This window comes from Mobula birostris, chromosome 5 (genome assembly GCF_030028105.1).
Source record: "Mobula birostris isolate sMobBir1 chromosome 5, sMobBir1.hap1, whole genome shotgun sequence".
In the NCBI taxonomy this organism is placed as follows: domain Eukaryota; kingdom Metazoa; phylum Chordata; class Chondrichthyes; order Myliobatiformes; family Myliobatidae; genus Mobula; species Mobula birostris.
The window spans coordinates 188,895,013-188,914,369 of NC_092374.1; the positions used below are offsets into that span (position 1 = coordinate 188,895,013).

The 19,357-nt window shown below is 44.9% G+C and overlaps 1 protein-coding gene across 1 annotated transcript; it reads right to left on the minus strand.

The window, feature by feature from the left end:
• Window positions 1–2,410: 2,410 nt before the first annotated feature.
• LOC140198152 (zinc-binding protein A33-like) lies at window positions 2,411–17,273 on the minus strand. The gene is made up of 6 exons (XM_072259124.1): window positions 16,854–17,273; window positions 15,209–15,304; window positions 10,436–10,669; window positions 7,812–7,834; window positions 6,708–6,826; window positions 2,411–4,347 (listed from the first exon to the last, which is right to left on the minus strand). The coding sequence occupies exons 1-6, from the start codon at window positions 17,253–17,255 to the stop codon at window positions 3,821–3,823; spliced, it is 1,401 nt and encodes a 466-aa protein (XP_072115225.1). The 5' UTR covers window positions 17,256–17,273; the 3' UTR covers window positions 2,411–3,820.
• Window positions 17,274–19,357: the final 2,084 nt, after the last annotated feature.

Genomic DNA, 19,357 nt, shown 5'->3' on the forward strand with positions numbered 1-19,357 from the left:
GTAGTCTCTTAACTTTCACTAGTGTATCTACCTCCACCACTGACACAGGCAGTGCATTCCACGCACCAACCACTCTCTGAGTAAAAAACCTTCCTCTAATATCCCCCTTGAACTTCCACCCCTTAACTTAAAACCATCTCCTCTTGTATGGAGCAGTGGTGCTTGGAGTTTGATCTTCTAAAGTGTACCACCTCACACTTCTCCGGGTTGAACTACATCTGCCACTTCTCAGCCCACTTCTGCATCCTATCAATGTCTCTCTGAAATCTTCGACAATCCTGTATACTACCTACAACACCACCAACCATTGTGTCGTCTGCAAACATGCCAACCCACCCTTCTACCCCCACATCCTGGTCATTAATAAAAATCACGAAAGTAGAGGTCCCAGAACCGATCCCTGTGGGACACCACTAGTCACAACCCTCCAATCCGAATGTACTCCCGCCACCACGACCCTCTGCCTTCTGCAGGCAAGTCAATTCTGAATCCACCTGGCCAAACTTCCCTGGATCCCATGCCTTCTGACTTTCTGAATAAGCCTACCGTGTGGAACCTTGCCAAATGCCTTACTAAAATCCATGTAGATCACATCCACTGCACTACCCTCATCTATTTGCCTGGTCACCTCCTCAAAGAACTCTATCAGGCTTGTTTTCTTTTTTAACTTTATATAGAATCATATTTTAACAAAATAAACTTTATTCATAATAAAATATTTACGAGATTGAACCATGCGATGAGCTTTCATTTGTTATATTTGCTGTCAATGCTTTCCGAACTGATGTTTATGAATGATATGATTCGCATACACACTCCCCAACAGCCCTGCTGCCAGTCCTGTGGCTCTCCGGGATGGTATACTACTATGATAGTTGAGGGGCTTCCTTGCCCCACGCTGCCCCTCTCTCTCCAGTATGAGAAGACCCCTACGCTGTGTTCCTGTCCCACCGAGCCCTCGGGGTGGCTGCACAAAGCGTCAGTGCATCCCTCAGCACGTACTCCTGCGGCCTGGAATGTGCCAGTCAACAGCATCCCTCACGGACAGCTCGATGTGCTGGCAGATAAAATTATGAAAAGGAGAGATGAGACAAAAGAATGAAAGTTATTTCCACTGGTCAGTGAGACTGGAACTAGGGGACATAGCCTCAAGATTAGGGGGAGCAAATTCAGGAAGGAGATAAGGATAAGCTGATTTTCCCAGACTGTGGTGAATCTGGAATTCTTAGCCCAGGAAAGCAGCAGAGGTTACCTCATTAAATAAATATTAAGATACAGTTAGATAGGTATTTGCATTGGAAGGGAATGGGGAAATGGCAGGTAGGCAAAGGGGCAGCTCCCTCATAGATGGTCAAAGATCTCGGGAACTCTCTTCCTCAAAGGTCATAAAAGAGGAATCTTCAAAACAGTTTTAAAATGGAGGCAAAAGACAAAAGGTTGCCATGATCAGGTGGGACCGCGGAGTTGAGCTGATCAGCTACGACCCTGTTGATCAAGGAACAGCTTTTGTGTTGCCCTTAAGACATTTATTTGACTCTGTTGGGTCTACACTTTAAATGATTTGTTTGTAACTATTTTCTAGTTAAAGTTAAAGGTTGATAATTATGTTACAGTCTAACAAAGGTAAATTCATTGTCTATGGTATATCGCGGCATGTGATGACTTCACCTCCGGTTTCGCCGTGTCTTATGTGTAACTTCTGGTTCGGAGAAGGTGAGAAGGTGGGTGCCATGCGTGCGGCTTGATTGTGAGGAGGCAAACACGAGGAATTCTGCAGATGCTGGAATTTCAAGCAACACACATAAAAGTTGCTGCTGAACGCAGCACGCCAGGCAGCATCTCTAGGAAGAGGTACAGTTGATGTTCCAGGCCGAAACCCTTCGTCAGGACTAACTGAAAGAAGAGCTAGTAAGAGATTTGAAAGTGGGAGGGGAGGAGGAGATCCGATATGATAGGAGAAGACAGGAGGGGAAGGGATGCAGCCAAGAGCTGGACAGTTGATTGGCAAAAGGGATATGAGAGGATCATGGGACAGGAGGCCTAGGGAGAAAGAAAGGGGGAGGGGGGAAGCCTAGCGGATTGGCAAGGGGTATGGTGAGAGGGACAGAGGGAGAAAAAGGAGAGAGAGAAAAAGAATGTGTGTATATAAATAAATAACTGATGGGGTACGAGGGGGAGGTGGGGCATTAACGGAAGTTTGAGAAGTCAATGTTCATGCCATCAGGTTGGAGGCTACCCAGATGGAATTTAAGGTGTTGTTCCTCCAACCTGAGTGTGGCTTCACCTTTACAGTAGAGGAGGCCGTGGATAGATATCCTTCAAATAGACAACTTCAAATTCCTGTGTGTTAACATATGAAATGACTACTCTAGGCTCAGAACATAATTACAATCACAAGGAAGGTGTGTCAGTGACTTTACTTTATTAGGAGGTTCAGATTGTCATGAAACAGTTTAACAAACTTCTACAAATGTCCGGCTGAAAGTATCCTGTGGTTGCATTATGGTCTGGTACAGCAATTCAAACATGCAGGAATGTTGGAAGCTGCTGAGTAGTGGACCCTGTCCAATACATCACTGACCCACCCCACCCCACCATGGTCATATTTAATGAGACACTGCCTCAAGGCGGCAAAATCTGTCACTGACGATCCCGACTGTCCAAGTCATCTTCTTGCACCTACCATCAGACAGGAGATACAGAGACCTGAAGTCCCACACCACCAGGTACAAGAACAGTTACTTTCCTTCAACCAGTCAGTTGTTAAAACAACCTGCACAACACTAATCACTCCAGATTAGCAAAACCTGACCCGTTCGATCAATTTGCACCAAAATGGACTTTGTTTTTCTTGTCCTCATATTGTGTTCCTTCCTGTAAATACTGTGCATAATTTATGCTTGATTAGTTTCCCTTGTGAAAGCTGTTTCTATGATGCAGTGTGTCTTGATGCTGCTGCAGGTTTTTCATTGCACCTGTGCAGACATGTACTTGTGCACGTGACAATAAACTACCTTGACTTTGACAAAACTAAAGCTCATCCTGGGACAGCATTCCCGATACATTTCATCACACAAAACGTTCTGGATGTGTGGAACACTCTGAATACTGCTGAGGTCATCAATAAAGATTATGGACATGTTCAAACCCTTTTCACGGACTTTCTGAGTTCCACCTTGGTTTCACTGGGCTTTAAGGATCTCTGTTCAATTGGACCAGACTCCCTGTCTTTCAGAGACACTATGGAGTCAAGTTAACGATCGAGGGCTTGTCTCTTTCAGAACTAGGCAGCAATCTCCCCAAAAGCTGAGAGGCAACAGCTTCCCTGTCCTTCCTCTAGCAGTGAGCCCGAACCTCCATCTCCCATTTTGTTCCCATTCCGTTCACCGTTTCCCCAATGTAACCAGCTCAGACACACTGTCAGTTCACTCTGCAGGTCAAATGTTTATTACACAGAGAATATCTGCACATATTCACACTGATTACTAGAATCAGATATCACAATTCCAGAGAACAGCCCACTTCATTCTAACACAATGTGCGCCTGAACTGCGGTCGGTGGGAGAGAGTGTGAGAGAGCTGGGAAGGAGACAGTGAGTCTAATTTACAGATTAGACATCAATATAAACATCCTCATCTGTCAGTAGCAATGACAGAGAATCAGTTCTCACATGGTGGTCTGGACCTGAAACATTAACTATGTTTCCACCATTGCTGAGTGCTCTGACTTTTTCTGGTTGTATTTCAGAGTATCGGTGCAGTGAGATCTGCTCAGTGGATCCAGAGGAGTCTGAGAGCTCGGAGAACGTGTCCCACTGTGTTAAGTGGTGAGCAGTGTGAGTGGTTCAGGGTTTTTGCCTGATTTGTTAGTATATGGATTTAAGATGAGATAAAGTTTCTCAGTGAAACTGTCTGTGTAAGTGTGGAGGTGACACATATTGTCAGCATTGTAAAATGACACTTGGCCCCGCTCGTAATCCAGGTAAACCCCCAGTTTTCGAAGTTTTACTTCCAGATGGGAGATGACATTTGGTTTCTTCACTGAATTAGAAGAGACATCAATAACCCACTGTCCCTGTTCCAGTGTGTAGAAGATGTCTCCATCCCCCTTTACAAACTCTCTGCAGACACCCACAATCCAGTCAGTCTTATTTCCAACACACACCTCCCAGTAGTGCCTCCCAGACATGAAACTCTGTGAACTCAAAACACACAAATCTTTCACAAATCTTCTCGGGTGATCCTGACGATTTTGTTTGGTGGTCACGTACTGCACACTCATCAGATCCTGAGAGAGGACGAGATTATTGTGAGCTGTATCCAGGTCCAGTGTTAGCTGCTCTGGCACTGAAACGAAACAGTTACAGTAAGAAAACCAGATGGAACCTTCCAGCTAAGATGACACTTCACCTGTGAGTCTGTTGGGTTTATATACCATGTCCAGTGCTCCCGGTGTGGCCTCCTGTATACCGACATAGATTGGGAGACCATTACACTGAGCTCTTAGGCTCCATTGGCCAGACAAAGTGGGATCACCCATTGGTTCTCCCTCGACTGTCTGGGTAGACTCCAACCTGATGGCATGGACATTGATTTCTCAAACTCCATCCCCTTTTTCCCCTCTCAACTTATCTCCTTGCCTGCCCATCAACCCCCTCTGATGCTCTTCCCACTATTCTTTCTTCCATGGCCTTCTGTCCTCTCTTATCGGTCATCCTTCCCCAGGCCGGTATCTCTTTCACCAATCAACCTCCCAACTATTTAATTCATCCCTCCCTCTCCAGGTTTCACCTATCACCTTGTGTTTCTCTCTCCCCTCCACCGCCTTTTAAATCTACTCCTCGTCTATTTTTTCTCCAGTCCTGCCGAAAGTTCTCAGCCTGAAACGTCAATCGTACTCTTCTCCCTTGATGCTGCCTGGCCTGCTGAGTTCCTCCAACATTTTGGGTGTGTTGCTTGGAACTGCCAGGATCTGAGCTGACAATGGTGACCATCGTCTCCTCCCCCAGCCCAGGAAGTGTGGAGCCCCTGGAGGAGATTTCAATCCCCACTGCTCCCTCTGTCCTATTTAACACTGTACAATGTCACAGTGATTTATTTGTTACAGGGTAGTTCAATCCCCTTCCTCTGCCCAGCTGACTGTATTCTATGGTGTTTTATGTGGCTGCAGTTTTCTTTTTAAAAGCTAAACAGGACAAGCCATGACAGCTCCATTCCCAGCGACACAGCAGCCCGTGAGGGGCCAGGGCTGAGTGAACATTTATTATTTAAACTGCAGATGCTGGAGATGTGAACCCAAAACAGAAATGTATCAGTACAGGCAGCATTTCCCATGGTAGAGCGATCAAAAACAAGAGGGTGGAGGTTTAAGGGGAGGGGAAGGAGATTTAAAGGTGATCTGTGGGGTAAGTGCTTTACACAGAGAGCGCTTGCTATCTGGAACGTTCTCCCAGAGGAAGTGGTGGGATCAGATACAATTGCCAGGTTTAAGAGACATTTAGACAGACATGTGAATAGGCCAAGCACAGAGGGATACGAGCCGAATGTGGGCACATGGGATTAGTGTACAGTAGATGGCCAGAGTGGGCTGAAGGCTTGCTTCTATACAGTAGAACTCTACGACTCTGAACAACCAGGACTGGGTGACAAAATCTGTGCTCAAATAAAAATCGAAAAATGCTGATGCTGGAAATTTGAAATAAGAACAGAGAACTCTGGAATCATCAGATCAGGTTGGGACTGTGGAAAGAGTGTGGAAAAACTGTGAATTGATGTTTTAGGTTGTAACAACGATCTGTACTTACAAGTTGATTTGTGGTAAATTCAGCACCAGATATCAGAGGGTATCACTACTTGAAACTACAGGTCAGTGTCAGAATAAGGGACAAAACCTTCGGATTTGAGAGGAGGAGAAATTTCTTCTCTCGGAGGGAGTTGAACCTCAGGAATTCTCTTTTCGCAGAAGCCAATTCTGTTTAAGTCACAGAATTTATGAAGGATGGAGGTGGATCAATCTCTAGATATGAAATGTATCGGGGGTAATCTGAGAGATGAGGGATGGTGGAACAGACCTGATGGGCCGAGTGGCCTTATTCTGCTCCTATGTCTTATGGTCTATTAGGAGAGAGCAGGACCAAGGTATTGAGACTGATGATCATCCATGATTGTGTGTGTGGATCAGTGACGATGTTTGCATGCTCCTGTGTTGGCTGATAAATGTGATGGATGTGCTGAGTTGGGCTTCAAATGTCCTGAAGGTTTTCACTGGGCTGCACAACAAGGGACAACCAGTGGATTGTCTGAGGAAACACTAACCGGGAGTTACAGTGGACTCAGGTGGAACCTGCCTCTGAGGAGGCAAACAGTGGAGCAACACAAAATGGTAAAGGGGAGGTGTCCCTAAAATGAGTGTTCCAGTCAATGGATCAGCGATGGCGGGGAGGGAAACAGTCTCAACAAGGCTGTTCCATATGGGGGCAGCAGGCGGGGGTTCTTGGGGAGGGTCAGAAAGCATTTCAGGACATTGCTTATGTCGGAATGTGGGTGTTTGAAGCAGAAATGTTGCACACATTGAACAAATGCCTGATGAGGGATGGTAACTGATAAATGCAGAGTGTGGATCTGGAGCCTTGGAGTATCAGGAATTACAGGGGAAAAGGCGGCGGGGCAGTGGGGAGAAGGGGGATTACAGAGAAAGAGAAAGGTACCTGGTGAAACCACGGCTCTCATTTCCTTCCACACTTTGAGATATCTCAACCTTCCTTCAGCCACATCCTCATGAAGATCGACAGGCACCACTCCAGGACTGGAAACCGACAACTCACACCTACAAAGTCAGGGACAGGAATTAGTGACACACATTACCAAAGACTCTGTCTGCACTTCTCACAGCCTCAGTAAAGCAGCCAACATCATCAAAAACCCCACCCACCCTGTACACTCTCTCTTCTCCCCACCTCTCCCATCTGGGAGAAGGTACAAAATCATCAAAGCTCACCACCAGGCTCAGGGAGAGTTTCTATCCTGCTGTTATCAGACTGTTGAACAGCCCCCTTGTGTGATATAATGGACTGAAGACCTCTCCGTCCATCTACCTCGTCATGGCCTTGCAGCTTATTGTCTCCCTGCACTGCACTCTCTCTGTAACACTTCATTCTGCATTCTGTTGTTGTTTTCCATTGTAATACAGTACTGTGCAGAAGTTTTCGGCACATTTACTGTATATAGTTAGCGTGCCCAAGACATTTGCACAGTATTGTAGTAATTTTATATATTACACTGTACTGCCGCCACAAAAGAATAAACAAATTTCAAGCCATATGTCAGTGATGATAAACCTGATTCTGATATGGGTTTCTATTGTGGTCTGAGAGTGGGAAGGTGACAGGGAGAGGGGAATCCTGGTTGGGAAAAGGGGAAGGGAGAGGAGAGGGATCTAGAAGCACCAGAAAGGCATTCTGTAATGATCAATAAACCGATTGTTTGAAATCAAATGACCTTGCTTGGTGTCTCAGGGCTGGTTGTGTCTACACCCATGCCACTCACTGCCAGCGGACCCCTTCTCTGCCAACTGTCCCACACCCTCCCATGGTTCTCCACCCTCTCCATTCCCAACAGAGGTTTACAAACTCGCTCTCCATTCCACAATGACAAGTCAGTATTGTGCAAAATTCTTACACTGTTGTAAAGCAATAACCTGTACAGAAAACATGCAAAATGAAGTTTCATGTAACAATAATAAATCGACTGCCAATGTACATTAGAGACACAAAAGCAACCTGGTCTCAGAATTTCAGTTAAAATTTACTCACCTCTTCAAAAGGGCTTGAATATCCTGAGGGGAAAGAGAGAGAATAGAATTGAGAGACACAGTAGCTGAAAATCTCTGGAAGGATTCACAGTGAGGGCTGGAGTACAAAGGCTAAACACTCAGCCAGAGGAAAGACTCAGGAACATGTGATTGTTTTCCTTTTTTCCATCTTTGCCTGAATTAGCTTTTGAGGACTGAATTTAAATAATGTTCCACTGCAAGACCCTTCACTCTGAGGGTGACTTCTCTAAAAACTCTTCTCTTCTCAAGAATTGAACTGTTTGAACAGCTACTTCCCTTCAACCATTCAGTTCCTTAAGCAATCAGCAAAATCCATTCACTACGGTTTAGTATCACTGTAACCACTTTGAACTCTTGTATTGAAATGGACTTTGCTTTAACTATATTCTTTCCCTGTAAAAGTTCTGTTTCAATCGTTGTCAGGAGGGTCACTTTCTAGGATCAGTAAAAGATGCAGAGGGCTGAAAACTCAGGCAGCTCTCTCACGGCACTCCCTTCCCGAACACTGAGGACATTCTAAAAAGGCAATGCATCAAAAAGATGGCATCCATTATTAAGGGACCTCTCACCCAGCACATGCAGAGATTACTGTCCTGGAGCTCCTGCTTTTCATCTTTCTATATAACTCTATATTCTCACTTCAGAACATCCTCTCTTTTCCTGCTTTTTGGTTTGTACCAATACACACCAAAAGCTCTGGATGTCACCTTCCCACTTCAGAACTTTGTGGAACTGATCCACCACATCGTTGACCCGAGTTCCTGGGAGACAACATTCCACCAGGGTGTCTCTTTCAAGTCCACAGAATCTGCTTTCCGCTCCGCCAACTATGGAGACCCCTATCACAACTGTACTTGTCTTCTCCCCACTTCCCTCCTGACCCACAGAACTGCAGCTTCCCACATTGGTCATTCCCTCTAATACCATCTAAAGCCGTATACTTATTATCAAGGGGAACAGCCACAGGAACACTCTGCACTGGCTGCCTGATTACTCTGCCTCCCCTGACACTCACCCAGATATCTGTCTGCTCTAACTTAAGGGTGAGCACCTCCCCGCAGCTCCTTATTTTCCCATGAGATGGAGGTCATGGGCTGCAGCTCCAGTTCCCTAAGACAATCTCTAAGGAGCTGCAGCTCAAAGCACTTTGCCCAGGTATAGTTACTAAGGAGACTGGAGATCTCCCAAATTTCCAACATCTCACTCAAGGAACATGCCAGTACCTCCAAATCCATCCTCCGCGCACTAGCTCCATGTACTAATAGAGAAAAAAAACTTACTGGAAACTTTCTTACCTACCTAGAACTTCCATCTGTGCTTGCTCAAGCCTGTTGGGTCAATGCCAGGCCACTCACACCTCAACTTTTTATTGGCCACATGCTGATCGACACCCGCAGAAAAGCATCATCAGCGAATAACGTCTCGCCCACTGAGAAGTTCTGTGTGGAACAGTTCCACCTGCATTTTGTGTGAAACAGTTCCACCTGCATTTTGTATGAAACAGTTCCTCCGGATTTTGCTTGTGTTGACCCTTCACCCGTTGTGTCCACACTGACCATCGAACACCCACTAACACTAACACCATTTCATTCCCTCCACATTACAATCCATTGCTCCAGATTCTCCCATTTATCTTTCTGCTGGGGGCAGTTTACAGTGGCCAATTAGGCTATTAAACAACATACACTTCAGATGGAGGAGGAAACTGGGATATTTGCCGATGAGATCGGGGAAACCATGTAGGCAGAAGGAGATTGTGAAAACTCCACACAGACAGCAGCAGTAAAGGTCTCTATTGATCCTGGGTCACTTGAACTGTGGCTCTACCCACTGTGTCACTGTGCTGCCCCACCCACACCCGCCCAGCCCTGCAAAACGGGGCAACAGTGTTGGGACCTTGAACCGCCAGTGAGAGGCTCTCCTCTCTCATCCCCACCACTCCAGCTGCCTCGGAGGAACATACTGTAGGTAGGAAAACTTGAGACATAGGTAGGAAAAGGAAGCAGGTCCAGAACATCAACTAGGCAGCTAGCTAGAAAAACAGAACTTCCAGGGTAGTAATCTGTGGATTGTCACCTGTGTCACACACTAGTGAATAGGATGGCGGAGAAACTGATGATGGGTGCAAAGTTCCAAATTTATGAATCATTGGGATCTCTTTCGGGGAAGGTATGATCTGATCAAAAAGGACGGGTTATACCTGAAACTGACCGCGACCAATATCCTTGTGGGCAGGTTTGCTACAACAGCTGGGGAGGGTTTAAGCTAACTTCTCAGGGGAGTGGGAAACTGAGTGATCGGGCTGAGGATGGGGCAGTTGGTATACAAGCTGAGGCAGTGCGTAGTGAGACTCTCAGGAAGGACAGGGAAATAATGGGGAAAAATTGCAGTCAGTGGAATGAGTGCAGTGCAACAGGGGGCAAAATCAAAAAGGTTAATGAATACAGCACTAATGGTGTTAAATTTGAATGCACACAGGAAACAGAATAAGGTAGACGATCATGTAGTGCGGTAAGAGTTTGGGAGTTATGACATTAAATTCACTCACAAATATTTAACTGACAGTTTGGATCCCCCCAGACCAGAAAGTGACACATCCTCTACCTTAAGGAGCCCTTGGGAATCTTGAATTTCCAATCTCACTTTTACATCTTGGATCACTCCCTCAAGAGAAGTGATTTCGTCGATGGTTCTCTTTAAGTTGTTTTCCAGTTGTGTTAGGATTTTGTCCGCTTCTCTCTGCAGCTCTGCTTCCATCTGCTGTTGCTTCTCACGCAGGAACTGGTGCATCTTCTCAAATTCAGCCCTGATCTCACAGCTCCGTCCATCAACCTGGTCCTGGATCAGAGTGAGGTTAGCAGAGAGTCACTGGCCAAACCGAAATCATCAATTTGAATGATTCATTTTCTAAATAACAAATTCAGTGTTGCTTGGAGTGGTTATGGATACTGGGGTCAGGGATGCTTTATTTTTTAAATTAGAAAATGGGCGCTGATTGGAGTTTCGGTGGGAGTGGGGGTCAGAGAAAACAATCAAAGACAGAATAATCGACCAGAATCCAATCCCAAGGATCTGACTGGATCTCTGGGATTGACCTCCATTCTGGAATCAAAGAGACAATAACATGCAGTGATGAGGAGGGCAGCTAATGTTGTCTATTGGGCCTGACACTGTATTCTATCTGCTAATTCTCTGACATTCTCCTCAACTCCGAACGAGTAGTCTTTGGAGTTCTGCAAGTCTGTGTCTTCGCTGTTGCTTTGCTGCACACTTGATTGCTCGGTGGTGGGTGCCGATGCCTTTTTTTTGCTGCCAGGGGGAGGCAAGTTCGTTGCTTGCTGCCCCTTAGGGAGGGAGGAGTGCTGGTGTGGGGTACTTTGGGGTTCCAACATTTAACTGTCATTCAATCTTTGGGGCACCCCTCTGTCTTTGTGGATGGTTGTGAGGAAAAATCATTTCAGGATGACATTAAATGTAGCTTTGAAAGCTTTAAAGTACTTCTGTAGTACTATATATCCGCAAAACTACCTGCCCCTCCACCAATCTACGTATCATCTGCAAACTTCGCAACAAAGCCATCAATTCCATCAAGCGAATCATTGACATACAGTATAACGTAAAAGAATTGGTCCCAACACAGATCTCTATGCAACACCACTCGTCATTGGCAGCCAACCAGAAAAGGCTCCCTTTATTCTCACTCTTTGCCCTCTGCCAATCAGCAACTGCTTTAACCATGATAGATTCTTTCCTGTACTACCATGGGCTAGTACCTTATTAAGCAGCCTCAAGTGTGTAACCTTGTCAATGGCCTTCTGAAAGTCCAAGTAGACAACATCCACTGATTCTCCTTTGTCTATCCTGCTTGTTATTTTTTTCAGAGAATTCCAACAGATTTGTTAAGGGAGACTTTCCTTTAAGGAAATCATACAGACGATTTCTTGTTTTGACATGTGCCTCCAAATACCCTGAAACTATATCCTTTGCAATCCACTCCAACATCTTCCCAACCACTGAGGTCAGTCTAACTGGCCTATAATCTCTTTTCTTCTGCCTCTTTCCCTTCTTGAAGAGCGGAGTGACATTTGTAACTTTCCAGTTTTCTTTAAAGACTATTACTTATGCCCCTATGATCTCTTCAACCACCTCTTTCAGAACCCTGGAGTGTACACAACCTGGTCCCGATGACTTATCTACCTCCAGGCCTTTTAATCTCCCAACAACATTCTCTCTAATAATGGTAACTTCACACATTTCTGCCCCCTGGCACTCTCAAACTTCTGGCATACAGCTACAGCTAGTGCCTTCCATAGTGTTGTAAAATACTTATTCAGTTCGTCTACCATTTCCTTGTCCCCCATTACCACCTCTCCAGCATTGTTTTCCTGTGGTCTGATATCCACTTTATTCTCTCTTTTACACTTGCTATAACTGAAGAAAAAGCTGGTACCCTCTTTAATGTTATTGGCTAGCTTACTTTTGTATTCCATCTTAATGACTTTTTAGATGCATTTTGGTGGTTTTTACAAGCTTCCCAATCCTCTCTTCCCACGATTTTTTGCTCTATTATATGCCCTCCCTTTGGCTTTTATGTAGGCTTTGACTTCTCTTGTTAGACACAGTTGTGTCATCTTGCCTTTAGAATACCTCTTCCTCTTTGGGATATATATATACTGTGCCTTCCGAAATGAATTCCAGCCATTGCTGCTCTGCTGCCATCCCTGCCAGTGTTCTTTTTCAGAAAATTCTGCTCAATTCTTCTCACGTGCCTCTGTAATTCCCTTTACTCCACTATAATACTGATGCATCTGACTTCAGCTTCTCTTTCTCAAATTTCATGATGAGTTAGATCACCCACCTAAGAACCTAAGGTTCCTTTACCTTGCTATCTGATCAGTTCTGGTTCATTGTACAACACCCAATCAATAATAATTGATCCTCAAGTAGGCCCAACTTTGAGTTTCTCTAAGAAGCCATCTGACGGGTATTCTAGAAATCCCCCCCTTGGCATCCAGCTCCAACTTGATTTTCCCAATTTTACTGTATATTGAAATCTCCCATGACTATTGTAAAATCGTCCTTTTGGCATGCATTTTCTATCACCTGCTGTACTTTGTAGACCACATCCTTACTATTATTTGGGGGCCTGTATACATCTCCCATCATTGTCTTTTTAACCTTTCAGTTCCCTCGCTCTATCCACAATGATTCAACGTCTTCCAACCCTATGTCACCTATTTCTAATGATTTAATTTCATTTTTTACCAACAAAGCAATGCCACCCATTCTGTAGCAAAAGGACAGGCAGGAAGGCAATGTACATCCTTGGGCATTAAGCTCCCAGCTATAATCTTCTGCCAGCCATGATTAATTGATGCTACAACATCATACATCTCAATCTGTAACTGTGCAACAAGTTCATCTACCTTCTTCTGTATAATGCATGCATTCAAATATAACACCTTCAGTTCTGTACTCACCATTTTTGATTTTGTCCATCTTTTACATTGCAACTCAACCTGTTGACTGTAATTTTGTCCTATCATCAGCGTCGTCTTGCTAAGAGTCTAACTACACATAGCCTCCGTTTCATAAACCAACTACCTCATCCTCAGCACTTTCACTACTGTTCCACCTACCAACGTGTAGTGATGAGCACAGAGGAAGATGTCTATTGGGACTCCAGTGAAGTGTTTGACAAGATTCCACATGTGAGTCTCATTGGCAAGGTTACACTAGGCAAATTTTATCTATGAACAGCTTGGCAATAGGAAACTGCTTGTGTGGTTTTAGTGATTAGATGTCTGTCACAAATATCACTGATGGCATTCCTACAGTTTTAGTCAATGCAATATCAACTAAGATAGGAGTGTAACAGATATGATTTTTAATTTTGAAAATAACACAAAAATGCTTGTGTTGATAGCACGGAGAACAATCATAGCTTACAGGATGACAATGGACTTTTGGTAAATCAGGCAAAGCTGTGGCAATGGAGTTTAATCTTGGTAAGTGTGAGGTGATGCACATGGGGTGGACTGATATCAGTTGGATATAGGCAGTGAAAGGGAGTGCCTTAGGGCAGAGCTCCCATTACAGGTCCATCATTAATGGTAAGGCACCATGGCATAATAAAGTTTGGAAAGCCCTATCTGAGGGAGACACTTCAAAATGATGGAGGAACTCGGAACGTCAGGGAGTGAATGGAGAGGCAAGTGAATAGTCAAGATTTCAGGTTGAGTCTCCTAATCATGACTGGGATATCCGGGGTGAGTTACAGACAGGAATGTAATGAAGGGATGCAGGCTGGTCCATCTATAGAATAGTGAATCTCTGGAGTAGGTTGCAGGCTCTGATCTAATCTAGAGGTCCAGCATGTGTTTTTAGACAGAATAATGGATACCCAAGTGTGAGTTAAAGGCTGAGATGTAATCAAGGGTTTTAGCTGGTATCCATGTAATGCCTTTTGTGGTGAACACTGGCAATAACTAAACCCAGGTACAGAGGAATGAAAGGGTCCCATGAAGAGATAGAAACAACACTTAATACACAGGATTTCCAAAAGAACATCAGTGGCTCAATTGTGTGACACCACAAGATGAAATGTTCTCAAAACTCTCAAGGAATCACAGAATGCAGCAAACCCATGCTAGTCAAAATCAATTTAATAAGATTAGAGAGAAAGCACGATGTATTAATGAGTCTAGTTAAAACAACAATTTATAAATTCACGTGCTCTTCTAAACCTTCAGAACCCAGTGCTCTCTCGCTCCTCACAGAGCCCACAGCAGCTCATTACATAAACTCCAGATACCTGGGAGCAAGTCATAGGCTGGAATCTAATCGAGTGGTTCAGGTGGTTTAGATATAGAATACTGGATACCGAAATGCTGCAGATTCTAACTAATTTCTACATCTCCAGAGGATACCTGGGGATTGGGTGGGCAGTAAGGTACGTATGGATGGATGGAGGCAGGGACCAAGTGACAGTGGACATTGTACAACATATAGAACCCAGTCCCTAACTTACCATGTCGAATGATAAAGTCATGTGATGAAAACAGTTTACACCTTTCTTTCATTGTAGGTATTATTTACAGTCAGCTGCATTCATTTTGCTGTGGGAGAGTATTGTACAGCGAGAAAGGATCTGTCACTGTCAGGTTCATTCATTTATTAAATACAGCATAGGAAAAAGTCTCTGAGGCCCTATGAGCTGCACCGCGCAGAAAACCGAATTTTTTTCCTCAGCCTAAACACCAAACAATTTACAATGGCCAATTAACCTACCAACCAATATGTCTTGTGTTTGGACTGTGGGAGGAAACTGGACAGATAGCCCAGGAAACCATCTACAAACACTAAATGACTTCTTACCTTCAGCCGCTGGATCATATCTTCCCCTTCCTGCTTACTCCGAACACTCTGATTCATTTGCCCCTGCAGAAGCTTCAGTGACTCTTCCAGCTTTTCCTGAAAGTCAAAAGATGCAGAAGAAGATCTGAGAAAGGAATCTTCCCAGCTTGCTGGCATTTATTGGCCTTGAAGTGGGGTTGGGGGAGTGGGGAATGCTGAGATAAACCCTGAATACTTTGCTAACATTCATTAATCTTGAAGTGTGGGTGGGGGTAGGGGACTGCAAAAATAATCCTGAACTTGAGAAGGGTGGGAAATACAATCATTGTCTCTTATCTTCTCACCACTCAAGTTCACCTCTCCTTCTCTCTTCATCTTCCAGTCCCTCTCTCTCTCTCATTCCCTTCCTCAATCTTGTCGTTACCCCACTATGCCCCTTCATCATGCTGCATTTCCCCCTCTCCTCCACTTCAATCTGATTCTGTGTCTTCCTTCTAGTGCAACCATCTCCATCATTCGCTGCCTCACCTCGACCTCTCCCCTCCACACCTCCCAATTCTGCCCCATAAAGTTCAAAGTTAATTTATTATCAAAGCGTTTGTAGGTCATCATATGTTACCTTGAGATTGATTTTCTTACAATCATTTACAAGAATATAAACATTAATGGAATCTATGAAAAACTAAAATAGCCAAGTCTGACAAAACATCCAAATAATACAAAAGGTAAATAAATAATATTGAGAACATGAGATATCTAGAACTAGATGACATTGCCTCAAGATTCAGGGGAGAAGATTTTGGATGGAGATGAGGAGAAACTCTTTTTCCCAGAGAGTGGTGAATCTGTGGAATTCTCTGCCCAGGGACGCATTTGAGGCTTCTTCACTAAATATATTTAAGATACAGTTAAGCAGATTTTTACATGGTAGGGGAATTAAGGGTTATGGGTAAAAGGCAGGTAGATGGAGCTGAGTTTACGGACAGATCAGCCACGATCTTACTGAAAGGTGGGGCAGGCTCGATGGGCCGGATGGCCTACTCCTGCTCCTATTTCTTATGTTCTTATGTCGAGCCCTTGAAAGTGAGTCCGTAGGTTGTGCTGAGCTGAGTGAAATTACCTACACTCTTTCAGGTTCCCTACCTGGTGACATGGTACCTAAAGTTCTTAAGACCTGAACCCTTCCTTCCCAATGGCAGCAGTGAGAGAGAGCATGGCCGGGATGATATCCCATCTCCCCTCCCTTGCAGACTCTCACATGTCAGTTGTCCCCTCATCTACTCTCCTCTACCCAGCTCCCCCTCTCTCACCCATTCCTCTTTCCCTTTTTCCTTTCCGTTCTCCTGCCATATTATCAGATTTTTCTCCCCTTTCTAAACGTCTTTTCCTTCTTTCTCTAACATCCCACTTACCCCAGCCTTCTCACCCACCTGAAAGTTGTTAGTCCTCCTTCCAACCCAGGCTGCGTCCTGTTTCCAAAACGGGTATTACATTATCTCCTACTCTCTCTTTACCGTTTTCCTTCCTCCCCGACCTTCATCGCCCCCTCTCTGCCCTCCCCACCCCCTCAAAGTTTCCCTTCTCCGTCTCCCTGTATTTTCGGCACTTACCCACCCGCCCCTCTCCCCGACCGCACGGCGGTGAGTTCAGGCGGGCGATCTCGCACCTTGTGCGCCTGGGCTGCCTCCTTTACCGGGATGACATTGTGCATCTTGTGCTGCGCAGACAGGCCACACACCACGCAGATCATCTCCTGTTCCTCCTGACAGAACAGTTTCAGCTTCTCGTCGTGGTCCCGGCAGACAAACTCCTCCTTCCGCTCGACCGCCCCCACCCTCAGCTGCCTGACCTGCTCCGCGACGTTGCTCAGGATGTGAGCGGGCCTGGTGTTCCTCTGGGTGAACACCTGCCGGCACTGAGGACAGGAGACATCCCCCGAGACCCTCTCCCAAACCTGAGAGATGCACGTTGCGCAGAAGTGATGTCCGCACTCCAGAGAGACCGGATCGGTGAACACCTCCAGACAGACGGGACACGTTAATTCCTGGACCAGGTTTGCAGAAGCCATCCTGGTCCTCTCTCTCCTACTAGGAACTTTCAGTTTCAATTCTGAGTAAGAGTTGCACTTCCTGTTTTGACCCCGTGTCACCTCCGAGAGGCTGCAGACGTGGAATTGCTGTTGGTTTATTCTGCCACAAGTACCGAGCTTGTCTTGCAGACTCTTCACACAGATCAGACTATTTCACCGCGTGTGGAGGTAGAGAATAACAGAATGCAGAATGAAGTGTAACAGCTACAGAGAAAGTGCAGAGCAGGTCAGCAATAAGATGGAAGGTCATAACGAGGAAGATCGGGAATTGAAGAGTCTGTCCTTACTTCTTTCTGCAGATGCGCAATAGAGAGCGTTATCACCTGTATCACTGAATGGTGTGGAAGCTGCACTGCGGCGGGCCGAAGACGCTGTCACGGCCAGTCGACAGCATCCTTCACGGACATCTTGATGTGCCGGACAGTAAAAGCAGTTAAAATTATGTAGAGGAGGGGTAACACAGAGGAATGGAGGTTGTTTCTACTGGTGGGTGAGGCTGCTTTTCCCAGACAGTGGTGAATTTGTGCAATTATTTGCCCCGTGAAGCAGTGGAGACTACCACATTAAGTAAATATTTAAGACACAGTAACATACATGTTTGCATAGCGGGGGGATTTGGGTGATGGGGGAAAGGCAGGTTGGAGGAGGTGGAGCTCTCTCATACAAGATCGAGGGTCTCGGTACTCTCTTCCTCAAAGTTGATGGAAGTGGAGTCTTTGAAGCAATTTTAAGACGGAGGCAAAAGGTTGCTGTGATCAGGTGGGACTGCAGAGTTGAGTTGATCAGCTACCTTTTTGATCGAGGAACAAATTTATTCACCAGATACATTTACATGTATTAGGAATTTGCTGTGGTGTGTTGATCAGGACTTGACATGCAACAGAAAACCAGCAGCATTCAACAACAATAAACAATTATGTAAACAGTAAAGTTAGAGGTGAAATACGAATATGAAATAAAATGTGTGTAAATGCATAAATGCCAGCTTGTATTTACAATGTAAACAGGTGATTAAAAAGTGCCTGGGGGCTTTACAGTGCAGTGCAGTGACGGGTGTAATAGACAGAGGAGGTGTGGAGGATCAGATTAACTGTATAACGGCAGAAACATTTTTTACGTGGAGTGAAGTTTTGTTTGAATAGCCCTTTGGAGCTCAATAGATTTTTCTGCCTGCTTCTTTGTTCTCGACACATGCAAATACGGGAATACAGGACTGAGCGGACAAATGGTATTATTTTGAGCCTGTGGTGACGGAGCTTGGTGTCCTGATGAAGGATCTCGGAATGAAAAATCGACTGTTCACTCTATTCCAGATGTTACCTAATCTGCTGAGTTCTTCCAGCATTTTGTGAGTCTGTTGCCGAGGCTCACTGTGGTCATATTCCATACAGTCACCAGGTGGCAGTATTGCACTTACTGTTCTGATCCTGTGCGACCCGTGAGAAGGCTGAACACGTGGAAATGATAATGCCACAAGTACGGGGACACAGAGAAAAAGGTTGCCTTGCATACTGTTCAGACAGACAAAATATTACAGCATGTATAGAGCCAGAACAATCACAAAACACAGATTAAAGTTACAAAGATAGCAGTTGCAGAGAAACACACACAAAATGCTGGAATAACTCAGCAGGCCAGGCAGCATTTATGGTAAAGAGTGCAGTCGACGTTTCAGGCCGAGACCCTTGCTTGTGTAACATGCTGTAAGGTTTCACTGCTAGTGTAATGATTTCTCTGTAGCAGCAATGTTTGGGTTATGACTAGAGATAAAGGGGTTTTGAATGTTGAGGTATCTAATGAGAGAAATGTTGTTCTTTCTTGTGAGTCTGGAAGAGAGATTTTTGCGGTCTTTTGCTGGGGAGAGATGTGTTTGCAACATAGTTTCATTTATCTTGGGCACTCTAGACTTTAGTGTAGAAGAGGGAGAGGTGAGTGATTGGATTGGTATTGGCTTATTTTTCTCACATGTGCTGAGGTGCAGTGAAAAGTGTGACCTGCATACTGTTCATACAGATTAAATCATTACAGAGTGCATTGGGGTAGAATAAGGTGAAACAGTAACAACTACATTGAAAATCCAG